The 26,496-nt window shown below is 39.2% G+C and overlaps 1 protein-coding gene across 2 annotated transcripts in view; it reads left to right on the plus strand.

Annotated features, from left to right (window-relative positions):
* LOC127451629 (adhesion G protein-coupled receptor L1-like) overlaps positions 1-26,496 on the plus strand; it is a 253,493-nt gene that overhangs the window by 194,413 nt on the left and 32,584 nt on the right. The window contains exons 5-12 of one of the 2 annotated variants that reach the window (XM_051716451.1): positions 8,734-8,941; positions 11,173-11,437; positions 11,617-11,944; positions 12,463-12,759; positions 22,005-22,108; positions 23,707-23,892; positions 24,040-24,078; positions 25,053-25,233. In XM_051716451.1, coding sequence (XP_051572411.1) covers positions 8,734-8,941; positions 11,173-11,437; positions 11,617-11,944; positions 12,463-12,759; positions 22,005-22,108; positions 23,707-23,892; positions 24,040-24,078; positions 25,053-25,233 — 1,608 coding nt within the window. The remainder of the gene's footprint in view (positions 1-8,733; positions 8,942-11,172; positions 11,438-11,616; positions 11,945-12,462; positions 12,760-22,004; positions 22,109-23,706; positions 23,893-24,039; positions 24,079-25,052; positions 25,234-26,496) is intronic. The other variant, XM_051716452.1, reaches the window with a different exon arrangement.

The raw sequence follows: 26,496 nt of genomic DNA on the forward strand, positions 1-26,496 counted from the left end.
AAACTATCACTTTAACACACTGTCTGACAAACATTCACATAAATAAGCACACAATGACCTACTCAGCTTTGGATAGCATGTCCAGTGCCACACAGAGCTCTGCCCCCTTTTGGCAGCACTTTGTACCTGTCAGTAACAGGTGAAGGATTCAATTAAAGCAGCATGTTCTCAGCAGTCAGGCCAGACATTTAGACGCCACAGTGAGAAGGCCTGGAGGAGCCTTGACTCTGTATTCTCACACACCATTGCAACAGACAGACAGCCAGCTCACACTCACACACTTGACTACATGCAACAGTGGATGTAGTACATTTTCCTCCTCAAGTTTTAGATTCTGCCTTAATCACAGCTGCCTTTTCACCCTCATTTTTATTTTATACTGTCTAATATTATCTATAATGATTGTTAGTCATTATTTATGAGTTTCATAATTCACAAGATACTGATCAGAGGCTGTTTTTTTTGTTTGTTTTTTTCATAGCACAGGAGACTTAATGGATTTAAAATACCTCAGAAGAAATATAAATGCACACAAATTAAACACTTGTTGACAAATTAAGAGTATAGAGCTATAAAATTAATGTGGATTGCATAGCTCAGATAATTTGGTTTTGGAAGAATGTACTGAGAAATGTAGTGACATACGGGAACAGTATAAGACTATACAATTAATGCAGATAGCATAGCCCAGATAAATCTTAGAAGTATTTGATGAGAAATGTGTTAGTTCATATTGAATTCATATATCTGGCTTTTGATTGCAGACTTTTCAGAGAAAAGTTTTATTGCTCAAAGATTGCTCTATCACACTCAGGAGACTTAATTGAGTTTTCAATTCTGTATTAACTTTCTCTGTATATGTTTCTCCTTAAATAAAAAGACAATTGTGATTGCAGTAAGAGTATAGTGCTGTAAAATGAATGTGTATATCATTACTCAGATATTTTGGTTTTGGTTGCAGACTTTGGCATCTTAACAAATCTAAGCACAGTTTGAGACATTGTCGATGTCTCTTTAGAAACTCTAGAGGAGAAACATTTGAGATTACTGGTGTCTTTGCTCTCCATTCCATCTCATTGCTGTCTATGAGAACCGACTGAGATATCTCTTTTGAAACTCTAAAGGATTAGAGTTTACTGGTGAGATTTCTGAGGTCTCTTTCTCTTGAAGCAGGAGACTTAAGCAAACATTTTATTTGCTTTCCATTGTATCTAATTTCTGAGTAACAATTGAGATATTATCTGAAATCTAATTTGTGATTTTGCTTCCTATGAGTGGGAAAATAGAATGTTAAAGGTGCACTCAGTAATTTTTTGAAGTATGTGGAAGTGGCTTACATTGGCTTTCACTCACACCAAGTGGTCTGGATGCTGCATCATTCAAACACAGTAGTTTTCAGTTATCAGTGCCATTGTAGAAATTCACTATGCAAAGTAAGACAGGATTAATTTAATCCATGAATGAAAGTGTCCAATAACAGAGCAGTTACTGAGATTAAGCGAGTAGTATTCAGCTGGTCATGTGATTCTAACACAGCAGCCCCCATGAGGCACCCCTGCCCAATATAGAATAAAAGAGCTTTTACAAGGTTACTGATATGACTGAACACTTCATCTCACATAAGTGGTCATTATTTATACATGTTTCAAAATTACCATTCATTCCTTTAAAAGAAAAACTTTTTAAATGAGGAAAAACTTTAAGAGGAATACAAAAAACAAGTGTAATTTGAATAACAGTTTTGTCTATAAGTAAAACTCAGTAGAGCAGAGAAGCTCATTAGCACTCTGAGCGGCAACACACGGGGACCTAGTAGAGATGCATTTTTTTATTTTTTTTTATAGAGGTGGAGGTGCTAATTCACTTCTTACACAGGGTTTAAACACAGCAGGGAGTTGGTTTCTGTCCCAGGTAAGTGTGAGTTATTGGGACCTTGTTTTTGAGGCAAACACCACAAGATATCGCGATGAGGCCAGTTTAGTGACCTCAGCGTGGTCTAGATTGACAAGGATACTTGCATGTCCTGTGTTGGCCATTTTTCCCACAAGTTTGGTAGGACTGCATTATAAAAATCCTAGTTTTGAAAGAGAGAGAGACAGAGCAATAGATACATGAGGGATCTGAGCTGGCAGAGAGTACAGGTCAGGTTTAATGAATTCTCCCAGGTCACAGAGTGTGAATGTTTGTGTGGGAGTGTGTGTTTCTTTTGACTGATGAGTCCCCCTGCTGAAAAGACCAGCTTAACCAGAATGCAATTCCATGCTGGTCTAGGCTTGTTCATGCTAGTTAGTGTTGGTCCAGCTGGTGGACCAATATAGCCATGCTTTTTACCAGCAAAACCTTGCTGGTGAAGCTGATTGACCAGCTTGGTCTTTCTAATGAAGCTGGTTAAGCTAGTTTAAAGCCTGGTGGGGACACCAGCATTCCATGCTGGGGAACTAGCACTCAAAACACCAGCAATGACCAGCAATGCTGGTCTTTTCAGCAGGGCCCACAGACACACAAATACACATCCTTATTTAGAGCCTCTGTAATCATCATATTCACCATTTTAAGCCTTTCTTTGCATCCCCAACTGTCTCACATAGCCAGACTTTTGACTTGTGGAAAAAGTCTGGTCTTCATTGCAGCTTCTATTGACCAAGTACCACCCACTTAGACAGGAAGAGACCATCTGACTGACATGTAAAGTGACAAAAGAGTTAATTTTGTTTTTACATTTAGGGGTTATCTGAAATGAATTATACACAACTATACTAATTATACTAAATTTGGCTAATTCTTATGATATCATGCAACTGCACTTTTTTGAATTCCTACGACTTTCACTACAGCCAATGACGTCGCTGGACATCGTTTCCATCTAATACGCGACAATTACTTACTTCTGTCACACACAACAGCTTCCTATCATGTTTACACACTCTACTGATTGGTTAAGTTTAGATAAGAGGTTTGGGTAAGGGCATAATATTAATAAGCATGTCCTTAATGCCTCGTGTGAGGAACTTGCGCTTTCTTCCGCATTAGACATCCGGGAATTTGCACGTGATGAAGTCGTACGAGTTTATGCGAACAACATCGTGCGAGACCATACGAAATCCAACCACATTATACCACATAATCAACCGGTGTGTACATTTTTTTAATTAATTTAAGTAATGGCAGTCTCTGCAAAAGGTTGTACAGAAAACAAAAATATACATATTTGTTTTGTGATCAAAAAGTACTGATTATTTTACAGTCATGATCAGACAACAAAGTGAAATACTGCTCATGGATTTCTAATGCTACTAAGTGCTTCAAACAAAACTAAAAAAAAAAAATCAAAGATTTGATGCCTCTAATCTTGCAAACTTTGTCAAATCCACTGATTAGTTCAGCTCACTGTATCAACCCGGTACTGGTAAGCACGACATGAAAATTGATGTGCCCTTATTCCCGGTAGATTCCCAGCAATTCAGATTGGAACTGGCGATTTCAGCCACAGCTTTTGCCATTTTCATGTGCTATACACATCAAATGGTCTGTAAATGGACTGTAAGCGGTCTGACACTGAGACTATGTCCCAAATAGCCTTTTGAGAGAGAGCAAACTCTTTTCTAAAAAGACATTGAGATAAAGATAGAGAGCGCCACCACTTTTATCTTAAAAATAGAGCACACTAAGCTGTTTGTGGATAGCAGTTACTTGAGCGATCACAAAGCAGCTGCTAGGGCTGGTGCAGTGTGTGTGTTTGTGATCGAGCTGGCTCTTGGATGGGCTGCTGGGAGCTTTTCCCAGAGTAACTTAGATTACAGCCCTTGGCATTAATACTGCATAAAGAAAGCTTTAACCCCGTGACACAGTATGGAGTTGCAGCTCAGTGTGTTAGGCTCAAACATAATCCATGGCAGAGACTCAGGAGTGGTTCTCGGTCTCAGTCTGACCCCTGTCATTCAAAAAACATATCCACGTTTATGTTTACAGCACTAAACATTGTGAACTCCTCTATGCAGATGGTCGGTCGCCAAGTGAGACATGTTGCTGGATCATTGTCATTTGTTGTCATAACGCAGGGGGTTCAAACCACACCTGGAGCCTCTCCAGCACGGGACATTATTGATGTCTCCTTTATTTGACACACCCAAATCAGGTCACGGAATACTCCACTAATTAGCTGAGCTAATTCAGGTGTGTTAAATAAGGGAGATATCCAAAATATGCAGTGCTGGGCTCCAGGAACGGTTTGAAAACCCATGCCTTAACCCTAACTCTACCATTAACCCTGACCATTACCTTCCCCTAAGTAGTACCCTAGCCCTAAGCCTGACCCTAACCTTAACCCTAAAATCCGATTGGCTGTTACATGATAGTGATCCAGGATCAAGTGAACATGTGTTCGGTGAACGTACCCATGACTGTTTGGGGAAAGTGTGTGTGTGTCTGGTGGTGTGTTGCATTTGTCCTAATTTCCATTTAAACTCAGGGTGCTTATTCTTTGTTTTATGGGTCACCCACATAGAACGGGTCAATACAGTGTGTCGCCATTTCTCAAGGCACTGCCTCCCTGCTCTTGTACAAATCTAATAATAAGTGCATTAGTTCAGAGATTGTGTTTGTCGTTGCTGGTACAGTGTGCTCAGGTGCATGATGAAAGGTTTGTTTGTGTGTTCCTATTTTCATTTTTTTTTTTTTTTTTTGTGACAAATATTATTATTTGGCTGAATGAGTATGTAAAGGGTAAGGATTATTTCCATACTTGTTGAGAAATTCTCAGAGAGATTCGCTAATAACTAAAATGCAGAGAAACATAGCTCAGCTTCAACCAATTTTAACCTTTCTGCTGCTGCTGCTGCTAAAAAGGCTGGTTTGTGCTGTTCAGCGTTTGGGTTCAGCATGTGTGTGACGAGGAGGAGGGCATGGCTGGGCCGTGAGGGTGCACGGCTGGCGCTGCGTCGACTAATCAGTGGGAGAGAAAGATAAATGGGAGCCGGAGATGCCAGTTCGGGAGAGAGAGACACATACTCGGCCACTGTGTGTGTGTGTGAGTTTATGTTTGTTTTATGTTGTTTTAAGTTTAGTTATGTCATTAAAGTTATGTTGACTGTTCGGCCAGTTCCCGCCTCCTCCTTGCCCATCCTGAACCCGTTACATTGGTGATGAAACCTGGGAGGGGAGGAGCCGTGGCCATCCACCGGGGGTCGGAGGAACTGCTGCCATCCACCAGGAAGGAGAGGAGTCATTCCGTCTGCCAGGGGTCGGAGGACTCCCTGCCGTCCACCTGGGGAGGAGCGGCTGTCGTCCACCAGAGGGCAGAGGAGTGGCTGAGGACTAGGCGACGGAGTGTCGACGAGCAAGTTTTTCTTTCTCTCTCTCTACGTCTCTCCCGCTCACCTTTTCTCTCTCCCCTCGTCTCTCCCCAGGTTCCCAGGAGGCGGGGTGGACCATCGGCTGGTGGAACGGCCAGAAGGGCAGCGTCTCCCCTCCAGAGATGGTGGGGAGTAGGCCAGTCCGGATGGCACCCCGGCCTAAATCGGGCGGAGGAGGAGGGTGACGAGGAGGAGGTCGTGGCCGGGCCATGAGGTTGCATGGCCGGCGCTAAGTCGTCTAATTAGCAGGAGAGAGAGAGACACACGTTGCCGCTGTGTGTGTGTTTATGTTTGTTTTATGTTGTTTTAAGTTCAGTTACGTCATTAAAGTTATGTTGACTGTTCTGCCGGTTCCCACCTCCTCCTTGCCATTCCTGATACCGTTACAGTGTGGATCAGTATAGCCATACTTTTTAACAAAATTTTTCTATTGAAGCTGGTTGACCAACATTGTCTTGCTAATTAAGAAGCCAGGTGTGATCCCCAGCACCAGCACCACTTGTGTGAAAGTTGAGTACTGCAGTTGTGTTTTCTTACGTGACTGGCATCCAAACATTTGTTCTTACCCAACATAATAAACATAAAACATAATAAACATTTTGACACTACAGAACTGCTTTGTGGAAGATCAGATGTCATCTTCAAACAGAAATGTAAGAAAATCCAGCTGGAATAACAAATTTAAACCAATTTAAGGTGGACAAGTTGGTTTTTGGACATGGTAGTTGGATTTTTGTTGATCCAAGATGGTCTATCAGTCTAAACCAGGTCCACCAGCTTGTAGTTCAGCTGATCAACCATCTATCACCAGCTTGGACCATTTTCATGCTGGTCTAGGCTGGTTTAATCTGGTTTGGTGCTCTTACCAGACATAGTTATCTGGTGTGGCTGCTCAACCATGATCTGCATGGTTAAATTGATTGACCAAAGTAGTCATGCTGTTCAAGTTAGTTAAGAAGACTGGTGGAATCACCAGCACACAAAACACAACATATGCTGGTGTTCAGCTATACTGGTTTTCTCAGTAGGGCATTTTTATGAACAATTGGTTCTCATTTCTTTTCCTTTATGATATGTAATTTATTACCACACCTTCATAGGATGGAGACTCCACTTGAAAGGTTCATTACTCATATATCTTGACCTGAAGGGATTGCTATAGCAATCGACCAAATTATAGTAATTATCTGGCATATGGTGTGCATGGATGTGTTTGGAAAAGTTTGTGTGTGTGTGTGAGTGTGTGTGTGTGTGGTGGGGGGGGGGTGGTGTATGGGTATAATTTACTAATTACAAACAGCCTTTAAGCTTTTGGTTTTGGCTCAGTGCACACAAGTGCTCACTTTTGGCAAATGTGTGTGTGTGTGTGTGTGTGTATAGAACAGTAAGTATTGGCTGTCTGAGACACACATAGCCTATAGCAGGAAAGCCCCACTATCTTATTTTATCCCCTTGAGGTGTCTTCCTCATCTGCACATGATCACAGCTGTCCCCTGTGACGGTACCGATGAAGTCTGCTTTCGCTCCCCATAGACACCCCCAGCTACCTTTTCTCACTCCCCCCAACAGTAAATAGGTTCTCTCAGGTCCCCATACCCTCTCAGTCTAGGAGTGAGAAACTACATCAGCCAGCTAATTCACACCAATCCCAGGTGAACGACCTGCTTTGGAGTACAGATATAGATATTTGTGTGTGTATGAGTGTGTGTGTACTATGTGAGTGTGTGTCATTCTCAAGTACTCCTGGAAGATGAAAGTTGAGCATTGCAGTTGTTTTCGTACATGACTGGCATCCAAAGAACTGTACTTACCCAACATAAAAAATATGAAACCCCATTTTGACATTACAGCAGGGCTTTGTGGCAGAGCTAATGCCAACTTCAGACATAAACATAAACCCTGCTAGGTTTAGAAAACCCTTCTGGAACAAAACATACCTGCTCATACCATCTTAAGGTGCACTAACTGGTTTGTTTCAGATCCGAAGTGGTGTACCAGTTCTAACCAGCATGATCAAGATGGTATTACATCTTTACCAACTTGGGCCAGCTAATGGCCATAAATGACTAGCTTGGTCCAGCTAAAAACAAACTAAACTAAGCTTGCATCAGAAGCTTGTTTTCTTGCTGGATTGTGGAAGATGACAGTTGTTTTTTTTTTTTGCTGGTCCAAGGTGGTCTACCAGCTTTAACTAGCTTGAAAAAGATGGTCTACTTAGTGAAAACCAGATCCACTTGGTAGTCCAGCTGGTAAACCATCTAGACCAATTTGGACTTGCAAATTACATAAATGACCAGCTTGGTCTAGCTAGAAACTATATAAAATCAATTAGCATCAGAAGCTGGTTTCCCTGCTGGTTTGTGGAATGTGATAGTTGATCTACCAGCTTTAACTAGCTTGACCAAGATGGATTACCCGATTGAAACCAGGTCCGCCTTATAGTTCAGCTGATGAACCATCCACACCAGATTGGACCAGCTAATAACTGCTAATGACAGTTACTATGCTCTTTGGAACTTGGTAACTAGTTTGTTGTTGGTCTGATAACTCTAACCAGCTTGACCTACATGGTCTGCCAGGTTAAAACCAGTTTCAGCAGATGGTATTTTGGATGATAGACAATCTAGAGCAGTGTTTCCCAATCATGGTCCAGGAGGACCCTCAACATTACACATTTTAGATGTCTCCCCAATCTAACACACCTGATCCAACTCATCACTTGTTAGTAGAGGCTCCATGACCTGGATTTGGTGTGTGTGGTAAGAGATATATCCAAAATGTGCAGTGTGGTGCATAATCCAGAATCAGAACTGAAAATTTTTTATCTGGACCAACTTGGAACAGTTAATGACCATACATGACAAGTTTTGTGCAGCTAGTAACAATGTAAAATTGGCACCAGAAGCTGGTTTTCCTGTTTATTTTCCAGAAGGGAGGTTGAAGTAGAGCAGGGTAAAAAAACAATTGTCAGCAACATATGAGCACCAGGAGCCAGAAATATGTCAACTCCCCTTGCCAGCCTGTAGTCCAGTGTGCAGATACTTGACTAATAAACATTAACACTCTCTCATTAGAAGAATGGTCATTTATCTCATGTCCTCTCTCTCATTTCTCTCTCCCTTTCTCTCTTTCTCTCTTTCGATGCCTCATTTTCTTTTAAATTCTCATCCCTTACATCCTCCCACCATTTTCCCTTCTCCTTCCCTCTCTTTCTTTATCCTCCATCTCTCCATTTGTCCTCCCATCAAACCACTTTTTTAATCCTCTTCCTCTCAAACCATCATTCTGTGCATTCTGTCCCCTCCTTGTTATGTCATTCCTCTTTTCTCTTTCTTTTTTCTACATCTTCCTATCCCTCTTTCTTTATCTTCCCCATCTCCAGTCTTTGTATGTCCTGGGACTCTGTTAAGGGTGCAGACAGCAAGTTTGCTGCAGGAGGCAGAGCATCAGTCGGGGGCATGGTGTAAGGATCCCCTGCAATCTGGTGACCGTCTTTACGTCATGCCCTGGACTCCGTACCGCACTGACATGTTGTACGAGTATGCCTCGTGGGAAGACTTCAAGCAGAATCGAGCCACAACCACCTACAAGTGAGTGAAGCCCACAGCTTGGGCCTTGAAACAAGAGCCATCCCTGTATACATTCTAAAAAATAAAGGTTCAGTAATAAGACATCAGTTATGATTCAGCAAAGAAACCTGTTCTTAACAACCATTCATCACACTAAGGAGTTCTTTGGGTTGGCTATAGGGATCTTTGGAGTAGGGCTGCACAATTAATTGTATTTTAATCGCGATCATGATTTCTGCATCTCACGGTTAATTACGCATAATCATCTGCGATATTAGTGAGCTAGCAAACAGAAATGATCAGCCAGCTAAAGTTGCAAATTGTTGCTCATTTTTATAATAGGCTGTGTCTAAAGATGATAGGTCAAATCACAAGCGCTTTTGAGTCAATTTTCACCTCACCTGACCAATCGAGCTCTCTTCAGAAGTTCGCCACTGACCAATCACCTTTTCAGTTTCGAGCACGCACCGACATACGGAGCCACAGATGTTTATGAGTATGTTATATATATCACTTTGATTGATACAAGGCTACCATCAGAAAGCTGGAATTTGCTGCCTTCGGAGACTATGTGGAGGAAGGATGAAAATCTGGTGCCTTTAAACTGTTCTGAGGCCAGTCATTCAACAACTCTGTCTGTTCAGCCATTACTGATTACGCAGCAAGTCAGCTGATTGACACTGGTTGCAGCGCGGTGTTACTGTGGTTTTAGAATGGTTCTGTGCTCAATAGCGATGAACTCCATCTCATGCTCTCATTATACACCGGCAGCTTTTATCGGAGTTCGGTTCGTGCGGGTCGCTAATGTGTGTTGAACGTGCTAAAAAGCGCTCCAGATTTACCTCTGCACATTTGCGTAATTTCAGGTATGTATGGCCATTACAAGTGTCTAAAAATCTAAAGTAAACCCATGGCACCAGGGTTTTGTGGGTCGAGGAGGAGATAAGAGCATTTCACCATGTTTGGATGGAGAAAGAGCTTGCCAAAACTGTTGTCAACAGAAACACACACACTTCCTTCAGTTTTTTATTTATTTATTTATTTTTTATATCCAAGTAAAGGCTTGAGACAGTTCAGCATTGCCACCTGCTAAATGATTACAGAAATATATTACTACTGTTTATTGCAATAATAATAATAATAATAATAATAATAATAATAATAATAAAAGTAAATCATTTTTTAAAGAGAACTTAAGTGTGAAAACCCTTAAATTGAAGAATAATTTACTTGTTTGTAGTTTTAACACCTTGTTCAACATGAGAGCTGCTGTTTAATGTAATTGTATTTTTTATAATATCAAATATCAAAGCTGTGGCAACAGTATTTTATTTTTGTATTTTTTTTGTCCAATCATGCAGCCCTGCATTAAAAATAAATAAATAAAATTTCAAAGGGCATAATAATCGTGATTAATAGTCGTGATTAAAATTTTAAGCAAAATAAGCGTGATTATCATTTTAACCATTATCGTGCAACCCTACTTTAGAGACTAAAAAAGTTATTAAAGTTAGGTTCTTAAAATCAGAGTGTTGATTACAGGTATCATCTGATAACATCTGACATAGGGCATGTGAAGCTACCCTTGTTTTTTTCAAGCAGTGAATAAATGTTCTTTTTTTTTTTTTATTTTTTTATTAAAGATCTATAGAACTTAAAAAGATTCTCCTATGGCATCAATGCAACTTTAAGATGACATGAAATCAAAATTGAGGTTTTGTGGTTTTTAGTCCATGTATGTTAGCTTCTACTGTATGTGTCTACAGGCATCTATAACTTCACATAATTAACTTTAAGCAGATATAAGCATGTATATCTTGCACTCATGGGTGTACCCAAATTTCTTTCCAACCAAATGCTCTCTAGAATAAGAATACTCCTCCCCTTTTATACCACCTGCAACAGCAAGTAAGCAAATCATGGTTATTGGACATGGCTATTGGCTATTTAAAAAAAAAAAAAAAAGGAATGAATCCTTCTATATGTTCTGCCTCAACTTCCTGTTTCATTAGGAAATACATCAACAATTGAAAGAAAACTGAGTTCATCAAGCTATTTTATTGGGTCTTTAAAAGGGCATCAGACAGTTAAACCCTAATTGGAACTTTTATTTTTAAGAGCACTGAGGCTTGATTCTGTGTCAGATCATAATATTTCTGAAGTGTAGCAGAGATGATTGAGAGTTACATTTATAGCAAGTCTTCTTGTCAGTGGTGACAGTAACTCTCAAATATCAAATTCTTCTTTTAAAGGCTTCCAAATCGAGTGGATGGAACAGGCTTTGTTGTGTATGATGGTGCTGTTTTTTACAACAAGGAACGCACACGCAACATTGTGAAATATGACTTGCGCACTCGGATCAAGAGCGGTGAAGCCATAGTCAATAATGCCAATTACCATGACACCTCACCATACCGTTGGGGGGGCAAGTCTGATATTGACCTTGCAGTGGATGAAAATGGTCTATGGGTCATCTACGCTACCGAGGCCAACAATGGACGACTGGTTGTCAGCCAGGTCAGTCACAGAGAACAATACAATTTTAAGTGATTGGATTTCAATTAAGATCAGGGCAGAATTTACATTTCATTTTAAGTGTCGTCCATTTTTCCAAACTGCAGAGTAATTAAATCATTTTATCATATCATCTGAATGCAACTGAAACCCAAACCTTTTACTCTTTCACCCTTTTTCAGGTTAACCCCTACACCCTGCGCTTCGAGGGAACCTGGGAGACTAGCTTCGATAAGCGACTGGCGTCCAATGCCTTCATGGCATGTGGCGTGCTGTACGCCATCCGTTCTGTGTATCAGGACGACGACAGTGAGGCAGGTGGAGACCTTGTGCTGTACTCTTACAATACCAACAGAGCACGAGAAGAGCCTGTCCACATCCCTTTCCCAAATCCATACCAGTATGTCTCCTCTGTGGACTACAACCCTCGAGACAACCAACTCTATGTCTGGAATAACTACAATGTGCTGCGCTACCCTCTGGAATTTGGCCCACCGGATCCCACCGCTGGTAAGTAACAGAGCGATATCCGCAGGAGTCTGAGGCTAACACACAGTTTGATCTGTTAAGTATCTACATTCTGTTAGTGTTCCCGTCTCTTTTTTCAATACATTGTCTTTATGATTTAATTACAGTGGTCGTTAGCTTTATGTCAGATCAGAAAAATATTTCTAATCAATTATTCATTCTCATCTTCGACTGCCATGAACATTCTCTGTCTCTCTTTCTCTCTCTCATGTTTTTCGCTCTATCCGGTTCTACTGGGGGCTGCACGAACATATAGTCATGCATTAAAGACTAGCAAACGCTCCTGCGCTTTAGTTATCTTTTAACCAACTTTCTCATATTCTTTTTGCAAGACACATCAAATGTTTAGGCTACTTTTTCTTCTATATTTGTCTTTGTCAAACATCCACCAATGTTCTCGCTCACGCTGTAGGTGTTCTGAAACTGTTTCTTTGCCTCTAATGCTCTCATTCTCTGTCATTTGATTTTAATTTGCATTTATTTCTGTCATTCTCTCTCAGGTCCACTTGCCACCACCCAGATGAGCAGCACAACTCCGGCAAGACCCGTTACTTCAAGCTCCATCCCCTCAACCATGCGACCTCTGCTGCCCACCGCTCACCCAATAGGGGCCATCAACAAGGCACCAGATCTGCGGCCCATCACCGCCACTGTGCCAGTGACACGCAGACCCCTGCGAGTACCACCTCAGGGCACTGAGCTGCAAGTGTGCGAAGCCCGCATAGCCCGAGGGGTGCAGTGGCCCGCCACCCAGAGAGGAGAGACTGTAGACAGGCCGTGTCCTAAAGGATCACTGGGTGAGTGGCAAAACATGCGGTGACTGTCTAGTAAGAGATTATAATTTTGTGGTGGAGGGTGTAAATGTGAGTGGATTAAAATGTGACATGTTTCAAGTGTCAAGTCATTTTTCTTTGCTCATTGAAAGTTAAAAGGCTGAGCAGTGCTACAAAATCCCACTCAATCAGAGCATATTTTATGTTTAATATATAGCTATATTGAGTGAGATTCTGGACCAATGACTTTGTGTATGGGACTACCCAGTGAAAAATAGAAACAGAAATAGAAATCAAGTGACAACAAATGTTGTTTAGAACATAGACTCTTTTGAACTACCTTAAAACTGTTTCTTCCAAAGCTTTTACTTATAAAGTAGTTAAAGGTGCACAGAGTAGTTTTTTTGTTTGTTTCGACTTGGTCTTCCACTGACACCTAGGGGCGTGAATCTTTCAACCACAATTTTATTTTCAGTTATCATTGACATTGTAGAAATGTACTATTCAAAGTCATCCATGATTAATTTAATACATCATTGAAAGTGTCCAATAACAGAGTGGTTACAGAGAAAAAGCAAGTATTATTTGGCTGTTCATGTGATCCTACATAGCAGTAGAATGTAAAATAGTAGTACATAGTAGTCCATGTAGAATAAAACAGCTTTTAGAGGGTTACTGATATGAAAAAGTTGTCATGATTTTATACACATGTTTCAAAATCGCAATTCGTTTCTTTAGGAGTAAAACTGACTAATAAAATAAAATACTGAGTGCACCTTTAAGCTGCAGTCAAGCCTTCCCATTATGAAAAGCAATTAGCTACACTACCAGTTATAAAGTAGCTAACAACCACAAAATTATTTAAGGGAGCAATATTTTTTTTATGTATGTAATTATACAATGATAAACTTTACCTTTGTGTCTAAAAATTATGTAAAATAAATTATATTGTACAATTTTTAAATGAACCATCCAAACAGACTGATTCACTTAAATGAACCAGACTACCCAAAACTGCTTGTTTTAGAGGACAGTTTGAGTATAACCACAACTTGCTAAGCTGTAAAGCAGCATGCACATTACATTTGGCATGAGAAACAGCGGAGAAAGTTGCTTTTTGTGGAAAAGCTGCAGTTTTTTAAAAAATACAGCTGAGCTCCTGTCACGCTACTAAAAAAAATTTAAGTTAGTAGCTTAACTGCTTTTATTTAGGATTATTTTGGATTTCACGCTTGGTTCCATGGTGTAATATTCTGAAGGTGGAGGGAATCATAGGATTAGAGGAAGGAAGGAAGGTTAGGTGGTGTTGTATGTTGAGGCAGTTTTTATGGAAATGTTTGTTGTGTTTGGTCTATACCTGTATTGTGTATGTGTCTAAATGCATGTACACATCTATGCATGTTTATACAGTACGCCCATTCTTTTTATGTTGTGTGTGCATACTTCCTGTTCCTCCTCATCTCTATAGTCTCTCCAGCTGGCAGGGTCTCATGGGACTCGTAGATAAAAGGCAGTTTTTTGCAAATGAAGGAGTGATCTTCAAACTCAGCATGGGTTAGCCCACAGAAACTGCAGAATTAATAAATGAATCGCTAGACACAGTAAAGACGACAACATCAATCCCCCCCCCCCCCCCACACACACACACACACACAACCGCTGCATCTTGTAGCAGAAGAAAAACATTTCCTCCTCCTGTTAGCATCTCTCTCTCCCAACGTGCGACAAAACATTCTCTTTCTTCCATCTTTTTTCTGACTCTCAAATGACAGACATGTTAAATTAACAGTAGCTTTAATTTGCAACTCCTGGCAGATCTTTCATAGCAAATCTATTGTGGATGAGGGAGAGAAGAAAAGGAGAGAAAATGATAGGTACAGAGAGAGAGGTCTCTTCACAGAGTCAATACTTTGAAAAACCCTCAAATTCCAATATAGTACAAACAGATCCATTACAGGTTTTATGAGAGGGCAGTCATGCATCAGTTTTAGCTAAATAATCTTTTTGGCTGTTTATCCTCAGAATCCAATCACTGTTGATCACCATTTTCAAGTGTTATCTGCCCTGCTGAAAAAAAAAAAAAAAAAAAAAAAAAAGATCCAGCCAAAGCTCATTTGCTGGTTTAAGATGGTCTTAACTTGTCTAGTTGGTCTCCCAGCCTGGCCAAGCTGGTTCTCAGCTGGTTTCACTGGTTGGTCAGCTTGTCTTCCAGCTTGACCAGCTGAAAAGTGCCCAAACCCATCTAAAACCAGACCAACCTGACCAAATTGTGAGACCAGCTGACCATCTTATTCTATTTAAGCAATTTTGTTCATATTCTTGATGTTCAATAATCTATTTTATGAATATTATTATTATTAAATTAATGTACATTTTTTAAATTCTGTTCTACCATTCTGCTTCTATTCTGATCTAATCTAAATAAAACAGATTATTTGAATGTAACATATTTAAAATAATGTAAATTTATTTGATTAATTAAAAGTCATCTTGAGGCCCCCTTGGAAAGTCGCTGATGCCAGCTTGTGGTCCTGGCCCACTGGTTGAAAACCAGTGACATACATTGTGGAAACGGGCCAAGGGCTTTATTAACATTACTAAATTATAATTTTAATCTAAAAAATCGTGTGTGAGGGTTAAATTTTGGGGATAGAAAATATCATTAAAAGCCGTGCGACTGATTCACAAGCACAAGTCAATGCCTACTAGCCATTAGGGTAGTTGAAATGCATTGACATAGTCTCCGCTTAATATTGAAAAATAGGACGCAGTGTAGTAAAACATTATACAGACTCACCCACCCTGTGGTGGGGAAAGACTTCAGAAAGGCCAATGACTGACAGAATAAAGAAATGCCACTAACTAACAGGGAAGTGAACATTAGAAACATTACTCTTCATGTCTAGAAAAGTCATGAGACCCACGGCCAAAACACAATGACACCAGCCCTCAGGGCAGTGAACATTAATAAAATCAACTCCCCTTTGCAGCAAGTCAATGTACATAAGTAATGCCCTCACAGGACATAGCATTTGTAGTCTCTGCCTCTCGTCAGATTCAAACAGAGGAGGAGAGAAAGTGTATAAGGTTACCACCTGAGCTCTCAAGGGAGTGGCCAAAACCTTGGGCACATAACCCTCCCTAGGCTTGAGAATGGCTTATGACAAGCCAGGTCCAAATTATAAGCAAGAACCATGGACTAACATGGCCTGGAGATCCCCACCACATTTGTCCGAAGCCAAAGTGAGCAACAGTGTGGTCTTCAAAGAGAGTACGATAAAGCTTACCGCATCAAGCGCAAAGAACCATTTAGCTCATTTAGCACAAGCCCCAGGTCCCAGAGCGAAATGGTAGTGGGGTGAAAGAGTCTCAGCCGTCACACTCCCCACATGAATTTAATGATCAAAGGGTGCTTACCCACATATAAACCTCCCAAAGGGGCGTGATCCACCGCTACAACAGTGACATACACTTTAAGCATGGATGGAGTGAGTCCTGCATCCAAGCGCTCTTAAAAATCATATGCACATGGCAATATGCTGGGTCCTCACCCTGGAAGAAACACCAGTCAGCAAAAACTCGTCATTTCAAGACATATCACCACCTCGTTGAGGGGCTATGGCCTGTCATATGGTGTCGAGCACTGGCTGTGACAACCCATCTGTGTCAGATGAGCCCCGATCAGGTGCCAGGCATGAAGTCTCCACAACTCAGCTGACAGACAGTGCTCCAACTTGCGAGAGCAAAACCCTCCTCAGTAAAATTTTTGGGAACCAAGGGCGGTTGGGTCACTTTGGTGCAACCAACAGCACGGTTTCCTTGTCTTCCTGAATTTTGGTGTAACACATGGTGTAGCAAATGAGAAGGAATGCATACTTGCGTTTCGCTGGCCTTTTGTGAGCTAGGGTGTCCAAGCCCAGTAAAGCCTAAGTCATGGAGTACCAGAGGCAACAGTGCATGTTGCCCAAACAGATCAGACCGTGAACTTGCATCCCTGTCTGAAAAGCCATGGGGACTTTAAGCAGTTCTAGGAATTTTATGTGCCATGTAGTTCACGCACCTGTCAAGGTGCCGAAGACCAGACGACCATCACACAATGCTTCCAGGCCTGAAGCGGACATGCCCGTTGTGACATCTTTTCATATGAGAACTTGGCCAAGTGCAATGCCCTTCTAAAAGAACCTGGGCTTTCTCCACATAGCTAGCACGGCTAATACAAGGAGATGTAAAAAACCATGTCGCCACATGCAATGATTTACTCCCGAGTTAACCCAACATTAGAGAGGCCTCATATGTAAGAAGCCCAGAGGGATTACGGCAGCTGCGGCATCTGCCAAACTCAAAACCTGCTGAAATTGTCGCAGCGGTAGTGCTACCCCAGCCTTGAACTCGTCAAGCACCGATTGATTAAGTGTATAGTTTAAGTGTGTTTGTCAGTCAGAAGTGCCGACATGGCCACTGAGTCAAATTTCATTCCAAGAAGGAAACTTGCCGATTGGCACCAACATGCTTTTCGCCTAATTGACTTTGTGGCCCAAATGCTTCAGATGTGCTTGCATGCTTTTTCCTCAGATTGTGCTAAAAGCAACCAATCGTCGAACACCACTCAGCCTGAGCAGAGCGAGTGCTGCATCAAGAGACAAGCCAAAGGGCTCAGAATTTGAACTGGTATGCAGTCCCTTCAAAGGCAAGTCTCAAGAATGGCCTGTAACGAGTTGCTATCTGCACTAGAACGTGTCTTTCAGAGCTGTTGACACAAACCGGTCCAGAGGAAGGACGTGAGACAACATCTGTCTCTGAACAGAAACTTCCTGAGTCTCTGCTTCAAGTGTCTCAAGTCCAGTATAGGCCATAGCCTCCCATCCCTCCTGGTGCTAGCAACTATAGAAGCCTTTCTTCATGGCAGTTTGCTTCCTGTCACATCTTTGGTGAGGAGACATTGTATCTCTGAGAGAAAATTGGGCATGTCCCGCACCGTAATGGAGGAGGAGAGAACGCTTTTAAAGTGAGACGAGCACCTCAAGAACTGAAGCACATAGTCGTGATTCGTTTTGTGGCTCTTATAACTGCAACGGGGTTCGAAAAATGTGTTGGAATGTGGCAATCATGGCACAGAGTCAACATCAACACAAACAGTGAACACACTGTGACCTTGATCTTGTTCCCAGCTTGTCAACTGCAGGTAAGCATGAGGACCACATTACCTGGCCTTCTTGAGTCCTGAAGAAAGTGCTGTGTATGGCTTAACCCTCTGGGGTCTGAGGGTGTTTTGGGCCCTGGAGAAGTTTTGACATGCCTTGACATTTGTGCTTTTTTCAGTTGCTTAAAAACATATTAATGGCTAAAGTCTGATAACACTGTATTCAGCACAAACTGGGCTACAATAATATGTGAACAGCATGTATGTACATGTTTGTATTTTTGAGAAAATAATCTTTATGCTTGGTTTTTGAAAAAACAGAAATTTTAAATCACTGAAATAAGGCCATATAACACATACTAAACATTTGTTCACAAGACTTTTGAGAACTGGATCTTGTAGCCTAGAGTTTTTGCTACAAAAATTTTGTGAAAACCATCCTGATCACTCATTCATACAAAACAATATAGTCGTTTAACTTTTGTAAGACAAAGTTAGTGTTAGAAAGGCCATATGCGAGGAGGCATGGATGATCATGAATATTGATGTAATTCACACCTGAGGAGACAAAGACCCCTCCCCTGAGAGAGAATGAATGTGAGGAGACTTAATGATTGAAAGTATTGTTTGTAGTTTAAGTTAAAAGAAGTAATCTGACTATACATTTTCTTTACATAAAGACTTTACTTAAAAACATTAGACATACACTACCGCTTAAAAGTTTTAGATCTGTAAGGTTTTTTAATGTTTTTAAAAGTCTCTTCTGCTCACCAAGACTGCATTTATTTGATCCAAAATACAGCAAAAACAGTGATATTGTGAAATATTTGTACAATTTAAAATAACTGTTTTCTATTTGAATATATTGTAAAATGCCATTTATTCCTGTGATCAAAGCTGAATTTTCAGCATCATTACTGCAGTCTTCAGTGTCACATGATCCTTCAGAAATCATTCTAATATGCTGCTTTTCTAATATGGGCATATTTACAGCACATTTTACACATTTACACCCGAACAGATATTTGCAAGCACAAGCTTCGTTGATGATAATGAGGCAGCATAAACACTGGTTAAAACATAATCTAAACATTCATATTATTTTTATATCATATTACATATCATATTTATATCATACAGCATACAATTTAAATACATGCTTTAGCCGAAACAACATTTAAATGTATCTAAAACTTGCCTATTAGGACATATTTCAAATTACAATACTCTGAATACTGGCTGGCAAGTCTGGAAATAGTCCAACTAGTAAAATATGTCCATGTTTATATAAAATAGCATGTCAACTAATATGTAAGTATGACTTACTCATCCGAAATTGTATCCTCGACTGGATCAAGTCGCTCTTCAAAATGCAAACATTCCTCGTCGGATTCCCGCTCTCCTTCGGAGGAAAATTTGAACTCTTCGTCACTATCCAGGACCATCTGAAGAGCTTCCTTACCTGTGTAGTGTGCCATCTTCCAAACGCGCCGAAAAGTGAATGAACTTGATGTTTTTTAAGGCACTGTTGGGGGCGTTTACCATTTGCATTGATCGCCTCAGCACATTACCGTATGAATAGCGTGCTCCGCTGGTGGGTGTGATCTCATTAAGGATAATTAGCTGAGCCAGGAGAAACTGTACATAGCTTTGTTTCATACAGATTAAATTGCAGGAGAATATTTATTTTAAATTTGAATCATTTTAAGCTTTCTTTAGACATATGTTTCATGTTTATGTGATAAATATTCGCAGAGTTTCAGTTCATTTTTGTGACGTGTTTCAGAAAGATGCTCGCAGAGACAGAGACGGCTGAAAGCGCACCCTGTATATTTTCTTTATTTTACAAAAGCACAAGGTTTTGTTGTTATTGTGAGTGTACACAAATAAAAGTAGACCCTTTATAGTCTCTAATGATGTCTTACATTTATCTGTATGCCCAAAAATGTATTTTAAGTTGTTTCCGCTGTTATGAGGAAAACATCCAGCAGGACGCACCGGCACGTCTGTCGACCCCAGAGGGTTAATCCCCATGTTGCAACATAGCAGTGTTCTAACATGTCTCCCACTATAGTAAAACAGTCTCAACAAGTGCTGCTTATGTAAAACAGCATTCATGCCCATCAGACAGAGGAATTTGTTGCTCACAAAGTGAAAAAAAAAGATGTTAAGCAAACAACTTTTTTATGTGCTTTACACAATAAAACACACAACAACAATCACAAAGCAATAGCTTTTTAAAAGTGGAAATGATACAGGCTACAGGTGGAGCACAGGCAGGTACGTAGAATATAATCCACTTGCTGTTAAGGTGTGTAGATTTAACAACAAAGCAAAAATGTAGGCATCCAGAGATTTTATCACGACCCTAATGAAAAACATTATGATGAAATGGCACTGTGCTACGGTATGAATGCCGCGATGACATACATATCTGGGTTGGAGCTTTAAGCCATCTGCCTAGGAGGAGCTGCCATTGCATCAGCTACTGACGCAGCATTGAAGTGATCAACTTGAAAGGGAAATACAGGTTCCCAGTGACTCTGATTTTGCTGCAGCTGCTGTGAAGTGCTGCTGCACTCTTCCATCGCCCTCTTTCTCTTCCTTCGCTCTCTCTCTCTCTCTCTCTCTCTCTCTCTCTCTCTCTCTCTCTCTTCTTTTGAGCTATTTATGTTGTAGTTGCTGGAAAGGCCTGCCGTTTGTTTGATCCCAGCATGTTGTCCTCTCTGTGAACTCGGCTAACTAAACAGCACAATTTAACTGAAAATGAGGAGTGGCAGAATGTGTCTCCCTGGAGGTGTTTTATCAGCGATCACAGGCGATGCTGGGATGGTCATGTCTGGTGTGTGAGCTCCCACAAGTGTGTGCAAGAGTGTGTGATGCCATTCACGAGTCGGCAGGCTAATTTCCACATTCACGGATTCCATGGTGAATCTCTAACCACCCATCTCTCAATATCTTAGCTGGTTTTTGGTATGCTCAGTATGAAAGTAAATTTGTGTATTAATGTTTGTATTAGGGCTTGGTGATATATTGAATACTCATTATATATTTGCAATGTTTTATTCTTGCGGTATAAATTTAAGGAACATTGTGAATATTGTGATGATTTTACTATGCATTTTATTTGGCCATTTAGTTTCCTTAAGGCCCTTGTCAATAGATTAGTTTTGCAATTCCTGCTTGTCTTGTGAATTGAGAGTATTAGAGCATTCAAAGAGAGATGTTTTAATAGGGTTTCTAATTTAAACTTCAGTAGCAAAATGATGTTAGAGCTGCAAAGTTTAACTCATTTCCATGAAACGGCTCAAATAATCTTTTTCAATTAATCAAATTATTCAAAAGTCTGATTCAATAATGATTCAGTTACTTCACGCAAGCCTCTGTGTGGAATGTATTAAATGTTTTAGGTAAACTATATGTAGCTAAATTTAGCTTTTATTACAAAGGATTGTTATTGGTGCATATAAATGAATACAAATAAATATCTTTTTTTTTTATTTTTGTTAATTTAGTGAAAAACTGTGGAAAACATTGCTTGAATATGTTTAACTAGATTTTACTGTGTTTTAGTTCTTACATTAAACATTATTAACTTATTGGTTACAATGGTCGTTTGTGTTTGGTTAAATTTTGCTTCTGTTGATTGAAAAAATAAATAAGCCATTCAACAGCAATTACATTAATATTTAGATATATCAAATATTGTTAAATGGCTAAAAAAATAGAGATATAATGTTTAAACTATATCGCCTATCCCTGGTTTGTATATTTCAGGGGCGTAGGTGGCAAGGGGGACATTGAGTGTGTTTACATGTACACCAACTACCAAAAACATGTCTTTCCAACAAATTCGACAATGCAAGAAAACCATTTAAGGCATTTACATGACCACACACATTGTCAGTGTAAGAACTTGCATGTAAACATTAAAACATAAAAAAAATGTGATGAAAAAAAATATGCTAATGCTTTCAATTGTTTTTTTGTTTTTGTTTTTACATTTTTTATATGTGTGTGCTTTTTTTAGTGAATTATGTTTTTAACCTAAAAGCCAAAGTCCTTTGTCTCTCTCTCTCTCTCTCTCTCTCTCTCTCTCTCCATATAACATTTCATCTTGTGTTCTCAGGCATTGCCTCCTTCCAGTGTCTGTCATCTCCTGTGCTATGGAACCCTCGCGGGCCAGATCTGAGTAACTGCACCTCGCCGTGGGTCAACCAGGTGGCACAGAAGGTGAGACCAATAAGAATTTAATGCTTGCTCTGACCCTCCATCCCCTGTCCTGTTCGCTCTGCAGTCTCAGCTCATATGATTCCTGCCTGGCTCACATTACCGCACACAGGTCATTCTTTTGACATAATTTGGAACAAAATCTCCATCTATGTCTAAATGAGAGTTTAAAAGTATTTCTGGTTAAAGTCTCTGCTCTGTAGTTACGCATTCAGGACTGTTTGTTCTCTTTTTGACATATCACAATATATGCAGTTATTTATGGAGTCAAATCAGATTTGTTGTAAAAAAAAGAAAAAAAAATCTAGTAATAGTTAATCTATAAATTATGCTGTTATACTGTAAGTTTTTGTGTGTGTGTGTGTGTGTGTGTGCTAAAACTTAAAAAAATATTTAATCACATTTAGTAATTTAGTTTTTAGAGATCACACACAACAGGATTAAATCATTTTAATGTCAAAATAGGTAATTTTTTTAACTAAATGCAATGGGAGTCAATCATATTAAATTAATCACATTTATAATAAATACAACACAGTGAACCTTCGATTTCATGAATTAAACATTCCATGAACCTTAAAGGATTCGTAAGCATTTGTACATCTCTGACATTTTTAAATGCTGTCAGTGTGTAAATATTGTAGCCTATCTTTCAATGTTCATGTGATAGAACCATACTTAAAGTATGAATACTTACGAATACTAATGAGATCACATTGGCAGAGCGAAAATGTGGCCGGTTATGTTTCCAACAACAGAAATCCAATGATTTCAGAACAATTTTTTTAAAAGATTTAAAATAAAAAATCTGATTTTACTTACTATAAAGTATCATGGTTTTGGATACTACCATAATGGAAATAACATGATATTTTTTTTAGTACCTTTTAGTACAATACATTATTGTAGATATCAGTTCCATAGTATTACCATCTGATACATTACTGTACCATAGTAACATAGTGGGGTAGTTAACAAATAATTTTGGAAAGATGACATGTCCTGTGGTGTGACATGCTATACTCCATGTAAAACTATCCTAAACAGCATTTTGTTTGCTCTTTTATAATTATTATGCATGCAGTTTTAATGACCAATTATATAAAATGAAAAACTACATGGAATATTTTTACATTTAAATATTCATCTGGACACAGCTAATTAACAATAAAGGAAAAAAGTGAATAAAAATGGTGACTTGTCACAGAACCTAAAATACACACTTTCCCTTATATTTTGTATACTGTATTAATATACATTTAAACCTAAAATCTTGTTGATATAAAAAGCTCATGGACATGTTATGCATCAACTATCCAAGTGTTAAGTTACACATTTGCTCCAGGCCCATTACATGCTATGTTGCTGCTTTCAAATAGCGAAAGTAATTTTATCGCGTTTCACGCTTTTTGTATTTTCCCTTTTTGTTTTTTGTTTGTTTTTGTAATAGCCTGATTTAGAGAGTCATTAAAGATCGGTTGTCTTCTGTCTGTGCGTCTCACAGACTAAGCCCAAAAACCCCCGACTGTCACCCCACAGCGCACGGCAGGGGTCTGAGCTTTAGAGACCAGACTGTGTATGTGTGTGTGCTATGTGTGCAGATAAAAAGCGGAGAGAACGCTGCAAACATTGCCGCTGAGCTGGTAAACCACACACAGGGCCGCATTCACGCCGGTGATGTCAGTTCGTCTGTCAGACTCATCGAGCAGCTATTGGATATATTAGACGCACAGCTGCAAGCACTCAGACCCGGGAATAAGGAATCGGCAGCCAGGAACTACAATAAGGTGACACTCACACTGCTGCCCTTTAAACAAACCCTTTCAGTCTGTTTGCAGCCACATCAATGTACACAGCACAGGAACACCTTCTAAACTCCTCGTCTGACATCAATGTGTGTGTGTGACTGAAAGCTGTTTTATTGTGTCTTATAGTGGCAGAAAAGAGAGCGGACCTGTCGGGCTTATGTTCAGGTATTGTATAGTTATCTGTATTAGGTCACAGTCACTCTTCACCTCTCATATCTCTTCTTATCCTCCGACAGACTGCACATATACTGATTCATGAATTCTATCCTCCACTTCACTGTGACATATTTGGTTAACACTTTTTATGGGGCGTGTAGTGCTGGGTGTAATCCGATTACAAATGAATTAGTTACTGTAATCTGAATACTTTTAAGTTAAAAAGTAGTGTAATACATTACACTATAAATTCTCGAAATCAGATTACAATTACTTACTTTCAATTAATTTTAAGTACATTACTGGGTTTACACATACTGTATTTCTAAAAGAATATTTACTATTTATAATACATTTAAAACATGACTGACGAGCCACTGTAAGGGATAAACGTGGTGCTGAGTGTATTAACAATGAACAAGGGGGAAATATAACCATTATTTTGAATTCGTTTAGCAGAAAAGTGTTTAGATGGTAATGTTAAAAGGAAAGTAATCAGTAATGTGATTTTTTTTTTTTTTTTTATAATTTAATCAGTAAAGTTATCTGATTACAATTTGAGAGAAACAAAAAAAATATTTTAGTGTTTTCTGGCCCTTTAAAGGTGTAACCATGAATATTATAACGCAATATACTCATGGTTACTATTTATACAAATGTATAATGCCTTACATTGTAACATTACGACTATCTTTACATATACAGGCTTCATAAAAAGTGCAAGCCATATTTTTTTTATCACATACGTCTACCTGAGAAGATTTGTGTGAGTGTGTGTGTGTGTGAGAGGCTTCAAGCATGGAAAATACTGTATGTCTTGCCCAAGGCTGTCTTTTAGCACTCATGTAGTTTATACTGGTCTATAATCTGTTGCTTCTCAGCAGAACATAAAAGTCATTACTTATATGAGATTCACAGATGTGACATGATGTCTATTGTAATTATAATGAACTGTAACTGTATGCATGTGTATGCCTGCGCAGGCGGTGGTGCAGACGGTGGATAATCTGTTGTGTGTGGAGGCTTTAGAGTCATGGCAGGACATGAACAGTACGGAGCAGGCGCACACTGCCACCATGCTGCTAGATGTCATGGAGAAAGGAGCCTTCCTGCTGGCCAACAACATGTACAATAACCATTTCTCCGACCACGCTGCCAATGTCGGTGAGTACTGCTTTGTGTGGATTTATATACACTCCAGTAAATGACTCAAAGTGGCGACACTACTAACTTAAATGTGAAGTGTGTAATTTCTGTGATACTAGTAGTAACAAACAGAATTGCAAAAATAATAATTGTTTTCAGACAAGTTAAAACAAGCAGTTTCATCCCATTCTTATGCCATTGGTTGAGCAAATGTTGCTTTGTCAGGCTGTTTAGCCACATTGTTGCACTTTTCAACGCACTAAAGTCTTATTATAGTTAACTCTGCACATTAGACTGACATAAGAGAAAGTATTTAAACATAATTTTTCAACATTATTAAGTAACATGACAATAGCTCAGCTGTTTATTAACCCTTAAACGCATATCTCGGGTCTTTAGGGTCCTGGGACCTCATTCCACCTCCTGTACCTCATCCATTTTTTGGAGTTGTGCCAAAACCTCTTTAGTATTCCTCAATCTATCTCTTACAAATAGTGTAACACACACACACAAAAGTCAACATTGCAACAATTTTTTCTTTTATTTTTTAGAATGGTTTAAGAGTACCAAAAATGTATAGGGTCTTTAGAGACCCGAGGTATGTAAGAGTGTCGCTTTTGTTTTTTTCCGCACTTCCATAAATTATATTTTTTATGATTATTTTATATCTATTTAAATTTATCACAGGATATCTATTTCTGTTATTATTACAAGAGAAAAGAGTACTATATTTATACAAATAAACACTATATTACGTTGATTTTCTGTGCAACAATGAATTATCAACAATAGTGAATTATTAGTATTTTATATGCGTGTACACATACATAATATACATGTTATTTCTTACTCAAGGTGGCGCTGATGTTTCAATGATTGACTTGATTTACATTTGACATTGCTATTTGATGAAGAAACAACATGGAATAAACTATAGCAAGTACAACACATGAAAAGTATGATATGACTATTGTCATTTGGGTGTACTAATGAAATAATGTGAGTTAAAAAATACATATGTGTCACGTATGTGTATATTATGTGTAGATTATGTGTTATGTGTAGCTCAGTATGTGTTTGACCGCCAGTTGCAACTCATGAAATATCAGTGTGAAAATAATGAATCCTGTTCTAGATTTGACCTGATTTGTTGCATTATCTCTTTAATTTATGAAAAATAAAACATCAAAATATATTTAATTTTATTATTTTTCTATTTTATTTTCTATTTTTATAAATATTACTAATTGTCTTTAAAATATTTTGAAAATTTGACACTAT

The sequence above is a fragment of the Myxocyprinus asiaticus genome, chromosome 14 (genome assembly GCF_019703515.2).
Source record: "Myxocyprinus asiaticus isolate MX2 ecotype Aquarium Trade chromosome 14, UBuf_Myxa_2, whole genome shotgun sequence".
Classification (NCBI taxonomy): Eukaryota; Metazoa; Chordata; class Actinopteri; order Cypriniformes; family Catostomidae; genus Myxocyprinus; species Myxocyprinus asiaticus.